Consider the following 10,699-nt stretch of genomic DNA (forward strand, 5'->3'; position numbering starts at 1 on the left):
AAAAGGACCCTGAGGAGAAAATTTCCTGAATATTTATTTCTATGCCTATTTCTCCAGATTTAACAATCAATTATTACCAGTACATGTATGAAGCATCCTAGAAGTGTCGAGAAGTATTTCTATAACTTACATGCCACCTGAAGTCTCCCTTGAGAAGCTGTACCAGATCACTAGCCACGTCAGGCATACAGGGGTAGAGAGTGGCCACGAACCGCGAGTAGAACGGCAGCAGGTCGTACCTACAAATCAAACAACAATAGTCTCTGATCAGCAAGGTCAATCTATGACAAGTTAATTCGATTTTAAGTAAAAAAATCATTGTAGCATTTTTAAGAAAATGATTTTTCTAAATTGTTTCAAAATTAAATATTCCAGCTACTCCTGCCCATTCTAGATACGTAAATACTTGACTTTAACCTTCATACCCCCTGCCCCCTTTACTGGGAAACGTGAGGAAATGATAAGAGTTAAATACTGACCTGGTCCTGTGGATGGTAAACAGAGCCCTCACCAGCTTCTTCCTATCAACATAGCCCCAACACACACACACACACACACACAGTGGTTAAGCATGAGTAAATGATATGAGTTAAATACTGACCTGGTCCTGTGGACGGTAAACAGAGCCCTCACCAGCTTCTTCCTATTAACATAGCCCCCCCCCCCCCCCCCACACACACACACACAGTGGTTAAGCGGGAGTAAATGATAAGAGTTAGGTACTGACCTGGTCCTGTGGACAGTAAACAGAGCCCTCACCAGCTTCTTCCTGTTACTCTTGGTGTTACATAGCCCCCCCCCCCCACACACACACTGGTTAAGCATGAGTAAATGATATAAGAGTTTTGATACTGACCTGGTCCGGTGGACAGTAAACAGAGCCCTCACCAGCTTCTTCCTGTTACTCTTGGTGTTAAAGTTCATACAAAACTCAACTGCTGCCTGAATAAAAACACAAATCTAAACAACAACATGTAAAAGCAGTTTAATTACTTAAAGGTTCTATTATACAATGCCATGTAAATATCTAATTGTTAACTTGATTAGAAAATATGATACAAGTATAATATTCCTGAATTAAATTTTGATGGAAGACTCACTTTGTTGGTCAGGAATGATTTTCAAGGATTTCAAATCTTTACAAAATAAACCATCATTTGTGTACTATAAAACCACGTATTTTCGAGGGGTCAAAATTTCTTGTTTTGAGGAATATTTGTTGGTTTGTGGGGATTTGATTTTGTGGATGAAGAATTGATCAGCAGTAATATATGAAAGAAATTGCATTTCGTGGTGGACATAAATTTGTGGGTCTCTTTATACCTTGAAAACCATGAAAATTAAACTCCCATGAAAATTAGTGATTTCACAGTATTATGTTTACTATACCTTGTCTATGAGATCTTTGTTGACACAGTTGGGGAGTGTTTGGATGTAGGCCTCGTACTGCATCTTCATTAAACTCCCTGTGTCTGCGTCTTCCTCTATGGATTAATAATAATGAGTTTCTTTACTCTTGTTTTTCATTAGTCATTTTATAATTTTTAACAACTGTTAATGTAACTGAGTGAATACAATTAAACAATGGAAACATCTGCTGAACTGAAATGGAATGTTCAATATTTGAACGAGATATATTCAACTCCTTAAACACTTGAAACAAATTAAAGCTTAAGGACCCTCTCTACACCAGTGCAAAATGTTTTTTAGACATTGAGAAAAATATTTATATAAAGGTGTTAGTTAATATTGAGCATATTTATACAATTTTCACTGTATGGTGCATAGCATTTACCCCCGGGAAAAATGTCGAAATGCAACACAGTATTAGTGAATAGAAATCACTGTTGTTTACTTCCAAAGAGAAAATACCTGTAAATAACGTGTTCAATTAATTAATCTAGGTCTTTTAAAATGTAAAAAATATTTGCATCAATTAAAAATTAAGTAATGTACTGTAAATTAATTTTTTAAAGAATCAAGATCTAAGGGCAGATCACTCTAATTGCAGAAAAATAGCATAGAATAAGAACTCTTTAGTGTGCAGTGTAGAGAGGGTTCTTAACTGAGCTAAAACTGCAACAAGAGGCCCAAAGGCCTTAACGGTCACCTGAGTATAATACAACACTGAGCAGAGAAGACTGTTAATTAAATCAAATGTTTGTCACTATGTAATCAATAGAGTCCTGCTTTAAACACCAGAACCCCTACCCTTACACCAGAACCTGATCCATGAGGCTATAAATTTAACAATTTTGAAAGGAACACCCCTGCCTATCATACCCATGCAATCAAATTGTCTGCTAAAAATACAGTAAAAAAGAAGTGGCTTTTTGAAGCTTTTATGCATTTTCACTATATAATCACTGAGTTCCACCCTATCTCCATGACCCCCTGATCAAGAATTTCTTCTTGAAGATTTTTTTAAACATTATATTTAGTTTAAGGATTTTTAGCCCCATCCCTCAATAGGGAAAGACCATGAAAATTAATATCTGTTTTCTTCACCCATAGATGCTGTATGCCAAAATTCATTCAAATTGGTTTAGTGGTTTCAGAAAAAAAGCTGATTCAGGAATGTTCAAATGTTTATGCATGACACACAAGCATGGACAAAACAGATCTATAGCAGTAGGTCACCTGCATAACTCAGGTTACCTTTAAAATGCAGAACAGAAATTTTAAATAACTTCTTAATCCCAAATTTATAGAAACTTTGCAGAAGCAGATTTGAGTAAAACTCACTCTTTGGCTGCAACAATCCTGCAAATGTTAAATATTCTATACATAAGAAAGAAAAGATAACTGTTTTTTTAAGGGAGTTGTTAAAACACCACCAATGTGTACTTCTCACACACATACCATCAGCATCAGGTAATCCCTAACCCTCAACATCGGGTAACACTTACAGTCAGCCTTGTGTCACACTAACTGTCAATGTCGGGTAACACTTACTGTTCACGTCGGGTAACACACTTACCATCAGCGTTGTGTAACACTTACCCTTAGCGTCGGGTAACACTTACTGTCAGCGTCGGCTACACTTAACCTCAGCATTGGGTAACACTTACCGTCAGCGTCGGTAACATTTTACCTCAGCATTGGGTAACACTTACCTCAGCATTGGGTAACACTTACCCTCAGTGTCGGGTAACACTTACTGTCAGCGTCAGTAACACTTACCGTCAGCGTCAGTAACACTTAACCTCAGCGTTGGGTAACACTTACCGTCAGCGTCGGGTAACACTTACCCTCAGTGTTAGGTAACACACTTACCCTCAGCCTCGGGTAACACAATTACCGTCAGCGTTGGGTAACACACTTACCCATCAGTGTCAGGTCACAAACTTACCATCAGCGTCGGGTAACATCCCGTATTCCTCTGCTATCTCCTCCTCCTGTGCTGTGTCCTCAGCCTCTTTACTTTCCACCTCCGCGATCTGTTTCTCTGTCTCCATTTCTCTCTCCACATCCTCTATCTGAAGACTCTCCATGTCTGACAAAAACACAACCAACCAAAGATTTACTTTATCTCATATCAGTTAGAGAAGAAAATATGCATTTGTATGTACACGTATATACTGAGCTACTATGAAGGTCCACCTGCAAGGTTTAAAGGTTCAGAAATCAAAGTATCTTCACCGTTTTTCAGTACACTGAATTTAGGATTTACCTTCGTCAAGACAAGACAGATCATCCTTGCTGCCGTCTTTAGCTGATGTTTGTTCACTGTCCTTGTAGCAAATCTATAAAAACAAGCACAGGATGAAGGCTTATAGTGTCAATCACAGAACTGCAATTATTAATACTGAATGTTGAGAAAAAGTCTGCAATTTTATTTACACTGTACAAATGCTGTTTCAGACAAAATTCCATATTTCTTCATCAATCATGTTATCGAGTATATTTCCCTTACCCCTGGAATGAATGCCTTGAGGTCTGGTAAAGTTTCATAGAAGGATCTGGCATCCTCGTCTTCAAACAGAGTGCTGTCCCCTGTGTACTGAAACTATTAAACACAATGTTCATGAACAACAGATCTTTTTCTCAAATGATATTTTTTCTCCAATGATATTTAACTTTTAGCCTCAAAGTTTTGAAATAATGAAATGGAGTTTCAATGCCTACAATTTCAATGGTTTGAGATTGATGTATTACCACAAATACACAAGATCACAATGTTTTCCCTACAGACCAGCTACCGACCAAATGGACCGCTACTGAATTGACACAAATGCTGCTCTAAAATACCAGGTAATAATTTGTTGTAAGGTCAGCAGAATCTTTTTCACAAACCTGACAGTCCCTAGCCTGTTACAACTTATCTCTAACCCTTTACTTTAAAATGAATGGAAAACATTGGGTACATGTACAATGTATCTTGTCTAAAACAAAATCTCTACCTCTGCACTGGTCTCCGGATTAAATATGTCAAAGCCAGTGTCATCATCTCTTTTGATTTCTGAAATAAATACAGACAACTAACACATAAATCCCAATATACAGGGTGTCCCAGAATATATGATACCATTTCATGAAAATATAAAATACAATGTAATGAATTAATAAATGACAACAAATGCACTATAAACATTGCATATACTGTCCAATTCTATTCACAAAATTTTATGGACAATGATAGAAACACGACAAAATGAGTCCACTTTTGAACGAGAGGCCCATTGGCCTTATAGGTCACCTGTAGGGCTGGGACGATATATCAGAGTATCGATATATCGTGATATCTGTGGGGACAATATGCATATCGATACATTGAAGAAATATCGAAATATCACCTATGGAAATCTGACTTCAATTTTTCTTTGTTTATTTAACATTTGGGGTGTAATATATAAAATAAATAAGTTAAATATAAATATAGATATGAAATAAATAATAATTAACACTATTTGAGTAAAATGTTGTTTTACAAAAGACTATAAACAACTATTTTGAATAAATTATTCTTATTTGCAAAGAAATAATTTGTTTATTTCAATGCAAAAAAAGATTTTATTGGCAATTAAACATATCGTGATACATATCATATCGTGGCTCAAATATCGTGATACGTATTGATATAGAAAAAGTTGTATCGTCCCAGCCCTAGTCACCTGGGAATCATGCAACAACTTTCAAATGATTGATTTGGTTCATGTTTTAAGCTAGATGCTATGGCATTCACAATTTTGAAAGAGGTACCATTGCTGATCATAAATATTCACTTAGCAATTGCTTAGTTTGGTTACTTAATACCAATAGGCAGGGTAGGGGAACAACAACTGCATTTCAACTTATCAGTAATATTTAGCAATAATCAGTAGTGCCCCTTCCACACATGAACCCCTAACCCTAGGTCTATGCATTGCAGAACTTTTAAAAAGGCACCCTTGCTTATCAAAAATGTTTGACTAATAACAAGGAGCAGATTTCAAACAATTAATTCATTTTCAGTATATAGGTAGAGCCCCCCCCCCCCTATAGTACCCCTGACCCAGAGGCCTTGAAATTCACAATTCTAAAAGAAAGGCCCTTGTTCATCATAATTATATAGGAAGTTCATCTGCAAAATACCCAGGAGCAGAGAAGAAGATTTTCAAAGAATTTATGCATTTTCAATATACGAGGGTTGTTAGAAAAGTTCGAGGACAAGTTCTACTGAAAGCGCAATTTCAATGAAACCAGTTTAACTCCACAGATAAAAGCTTTACATACCGGTATTTCCCAATAAATATACAAAGATTGGGTGTTTTCTGATGATCCTTAAAAATATACAGCTATTTTATTTTCATTGATAAAACATGCTTCACTGAGCAAGCTTTGTTTTCGCATGTTTACTAATCATAGACGTTATATTGATATTAAAAATAGCATAGTTTTAGTGCAAAAAGATTTATTATGATTGGATATATGACCATTTTATAACAATTTATAAATAATAAATACATAACAAGAGGCCCAGGGGCCACATCGCTCACCTGAGCAATTGGCTAGGAAAAAAATTCAGATCAAATCTGAAAGTAAACTGGATATATTACCCCCCCCCCCCCCTTCATGATTTGAACAAACTTGAATCTACACTACCTAATGATTCACTATAAATATAACAAAGCCTGGCTTTGAAGTACTTGAAAAGAAAATTTTAAAAGGTTTCCCTATATGTTCCTATGTAAAACTTTGATCCACCATTTTGGCCCCACCCTACCCCCGGGGGTCATGATTTAAAAAATTTGAATCTACACTATCTGAGGATGATTCCACATGAGTTTCATCTTTCCTGGCCCAGTGGTTCTTGAGAAGAAGATTTTTAAAGATTTTTCCTATATATTCCTTTGTAAAACTTTGATCAGCCATTTTGGCCAAAACCTTCCCCCAGGGTCATGATTTGAACAAACTTGAATCTACACTACCTGAGGATGATCCCACATAAGTTTCCTCTTTCCTGACCCAAAGGTTCTTGAGAAGAAGATTTTTTAAGATTTTCCCTATATATTCCTATGTAAAACTTTGAATGACCATTTTGGCCCCACCCTACCTCCGGGGGTCATGATTTGAACAAACTTAAATCTACACTACCTGAGGATGATCCCACATGAGTTTCATCTTTCCTGGCTCAGTGGTACATGAGAAGAAGATTTTTAAAGATTTTTCCTATATATTCCTATGTAAAAATCGCCCATTAATTGCCCAACCCTAAAAGTCATGATTTGAACAAACTCAAAAACTACAAACTGAGGATGATTCCACATGAGTTTCATCTTTCCTGGCCCAAAGGTTCTTCAGAAGAAGATTTTTTAAGATTTTCCCTATATATTCCTATGTAAAACTTTGATCGGCCATTATGGCCCCAAACTACCTACAAAAGTCATGATTTGAACAAACTTGAATCTACACTACCTGAGGATGATCCCAAATGAGTTTCATCTTTCCTGGCCCAGTGGTACTTGAGAAGAAGATTTTTAAAGATTTTCCCTATATATTCCTATGTAAAACTTTGATCGGCCATTTTGGCCCAACCCTACCTCCGGGGGTCATGATTTGAAGAAACTTGAATCTACACTACCTGAGGATGATTCCACATGAGTTTCATCTTTCCTGGCCCAGTGGTTCTTGAAAAGAAGATTTTTAAAGATTTTCCCTATATATTCCTATGTAAAACTTTGATCGCCCATTTTGGCCCCACCCTACCCCCGGGGGTCAGGATTTGAACAAACTTGAATCTACACTACCTGAGGATGATTCCACATGAGTTTCATCTTTCCTGGCCCAGTGGTTCTTGAGAAGAAGATTTTTTAATATATTTTCTATATATTCCTATGTAAAACTTTGATCGGCCATTATGGCCCCACCCTTGCCCCGGGGGTCATGATTTGAACAAACTTGAATCTACACTACCTGAGGATGATTCCACATGAGTTTCATCTTTCCTGGCCCAAAGGTTCTTGAGAAGAAGATTTTTTAAGATTTTCCCTATATATTCCTAATGTAAAACTTTGATCGGCCATTATGGCCCCACCCTTGCCCCGGGGGTCATGATTTGAACAAACTTGAATCTACACTACCTGAGGATGATCCCAAATGAGTTTCATCTTTCCTGGCCCAGTGGTTCTTGAGAAGATTTTTTTAAAAATGCCATTAATTTTTCTTTAATTCATAATTATCTCCCCATGGAAAAGGGCATGGCCCTTTATTTGAACAAACTAAATGAATCCCCTTTACCCAAGGATACTTTGTACCAAGTTTGGTTGAAATTGGCCCAGTGGTTCTTGAGAAGAAGATGAAAATGTGAAAAGTTTACGACGACAACAACAACGACAGACAATGGACAAATTTTGATCAGAAAAGCTCACTTGAGCCTTCGGCTAAGGTGACCTAAAACCAAAGCCAAATCACTTAACTGCTCTGACATTTATTTTAAGATTTCACTAATATCAGAAACAGCACAAAAGACACTATAGAAGAAAAGTTACATCTCTTTATGTAGTTAATTCTTTTTTAAGTAGAAAAGAAAAGTCTAAAGATTTTAGAACTAAAATTATAAGCTTAAGGGAATTGAATTCTGAACGTCACGTCACATAACGTCAAGTGATTGCTCTGTGGATCCTATGACCGCATAGTAGAAAGCTTTGCAAATTTTCAAAATTTTAGTAAATGGACTTGATTTTTTTTTTACAATTTACATACTAATAAACAAATATAGGAATTTGATCAGACATAGGTCATACTTCACAGTGCACAATTATAGATTTTCCGTAAATCAATGTGTCCGCAAACTTTACGAACAACCCTCGTATAATCAATTATAAAGTCCCACCCTAACACCAAAACCCCTGAGTTGTGATGCACAATGACAGGCAAAAACAGATAGCAATAGGTCACCTGAGTGACTATCATCAATATCAAACAGCATATGAGGTTTGGTGAAAATATCTTAAAGTTAGTTTCTTTGAAACTGAGCTTCGAACTGAGCTAAATGCAAAGTGAGATGGAAGGACAGAAGACGGACATAACAAACACTTATAATATGCCCCCGCCATCTTCATGGTGGGACATAAAAACGATCATCTTCAATAGCCAAGGGTTTCTGATACGCTACTCTCCTCATGAACCCTTGGCATACAGTGAAGTCAAAAGACAGGATGTTTTCGTCACATGATCTCAAATCTATCATGTACGTACAGATTGCATCATTGACAGAAATAAAGACCTGTGTTTAAAAAGAAATTAAATCATAGTTTGTTTTTTCTTTCATGAATAATTAAATATCAATAATTGAGTTATGATTATTTATCATTTATAGTACAAATCTGAAGCTTAATATAGATTCTTAATCACATATTTAGAAGATATTGGATGACACCATAGCTATTCATAGAACTGCATGTTATCTTAGGGATTATTGTTTACTTGTGTTTTTCATTCCCGAGATTAAAGGGTCAAGAAGTATCCTGAACGCAAATATTGTCATTTACAAAAAACAATTGCTGATTGGTCGGCCAGGTGTACTGAATCCCAATCAGAACTTGAGAAATAAACAAGAGGCCCATGGGCCTTATAGGTCACCTGAGCATTATTCAACAACTTTCCAGTGATTGAATTTGATCCATGTTTTAAGCCAGATGCTATAGCATTTACAATTTGGGCATCATAACTATAGACTTAGCAGTTCCTTAGTTTGGTTACTTAATACCCATAGGCAGGGTAGGGGAACAAAAAATGCATTTCAACTAATCAGTAATATTCAGCAATAATTAGTAGTGCCACAACCACACATGAACCCTTGACTCTTAGGCCTAGATCCACACATTGTACAATTTTTGGAAAGGCATTCATGCTTTTCAAAAATATTTGATTAATACCAAGGAGCACATTTCAAACAATTCATTCATTTTCAGTATATAAGTACAGCCCCCCCCACCCCCCTCTATGGTACAACTGACCATGGGGCCTTGAAATTTACAATTTTTGAAGATTAGGGCCCTTGCTCATAAGTATATAGGTAATTCATCTGCTTAAAACCTAAGTGCAAAGAAGAAAATATTCAAAGATTTAATGCTTTTTTCACTATACATGAATAATCAATATAGCCCCCCCCCCAACACCAGAACCCCTGACCCTAGGGCAATAAAATTCATAATTTTGGTAGAGGCACTCTTGCTCATCATAACTATGTACTTAGATATTTCATTTAATACCCAGGAGCAAAGAAGAAGATTTTCAAAGAATTCATGTATTTTCACGGTATATAATCAATAGAGCCCCACCCTAACACCTGAGAACCCCTGACCCTGGGACCATAAAATTCACAATTTTGGTAGAAGCACTCTTGCTCATCATAACTATGTACTTAGTTAGTTTATTTAAAAACCAGGAGCAAAGAAGAAGATTTTCAAAGAATTCATGTTTTTTCTCTATATAATCAATAGAGCCCCACCCTAACACAAGAACCCCTGACCCTGGGGCCATAAATTCACAATTTTGGTAGAGGCACTCTTGCTCATTATCACTATGTACTTAATTAGTTTATTTGATACCCAGGACCAGACAAGAAGATTTTCAAAGAAATAATGTATTTTCACTCTATACTTATTTAGCCCCACCCTAGCACAAGTAACCCTGACACTAGGGCCATGAATTTCACAATTTTGGTAAAGGACTCAATGCTGATTACAATCATGCAAACAGTTTGACTGCTTGATGTCCAGGAGTAAAGAAGAAGATTTTTAAAGATTGCATTAATTTTAGTGGTTTTGGCCCCACCCCCCAGGCCCCAGGGGGGCAGGGATCATGAAATTCACTATTTTTGTTCCCTTTCACCCATAGATGCTTTGTGCTAAATTTAGTTGAAATTGGTTCAGTGTTTGCAGAGAAGAAGCTGAAAATGTTCAAATTTTAACACACGACGCACAACGACGGACGAAAACAGACGGCAATAGGTCACCCGAGTTTACTCAGGTGACCTAAAAACAACTTCTATCATTACCGTATGCCAAGGAATTATGAGGAGAGTAGCATATCAGAAACCCTTGGCTAGGAAAGATGAAAAACCATTCTTAGCAATCCACAATTTAATACCTAATATGCTACACTTTTGCATTATATTTATACAAGGAAAAAACTAATCCCATATCTGGAAATATTTTAAGCCAAAGTTCAAGTGTAATTAATTTCAAGTCGGTATCAGATATTGTCATCGAAA

General features: G+C 36.5%; 1 protein-coding gene across 1 annotated transcript in view; it reads right to left on the reverse strand.

The window, feature by feature from the left end:
* Positions 1-10,699, reverse strand: part of LOC134260473 (regulator of nonsense transcripts 2-like) — a 42,785-nt gene that overhangs the window by 15,105 nt on the left and 16,981 nt on the right. The window contains 7 exon segments of the mRNA XM_062743020.1: positions 131-239; positions 857-942; positions 1,390-1,484; positions 3,353-3,496; positions 3,674-3,746; positions 3,917-4,009; positions 4,404-4,462. Coding sequence (XP_062599004.1) covers positions 131-239; positions 857-942; positions 1,390-1,484; positions 3,353-3,496; positions 3,674-3,746; positions 3,917-4,009; positions 4,404-4,462 — 659 coding nt within the window.

The sequence above is a fragment of the Saccostrea cucullata genome, unplaced genomic scaffold (genome assembly GCF_032062105.1).
Source record: "Saccostrea cucullata isolate Sc308-1 unplaced genomic scaffold, CSIRO_AGI_Scuc_v1 ctg1205, whole genome shotgun sequence".
NCBI classification, from domain to species: domain Eukaryota; kingdom Metazoa; phylum Mollusca; class Bivalvia; order Ostreida; family Ostreidae; genus Saccostrea; species Saccostrea cuccullata.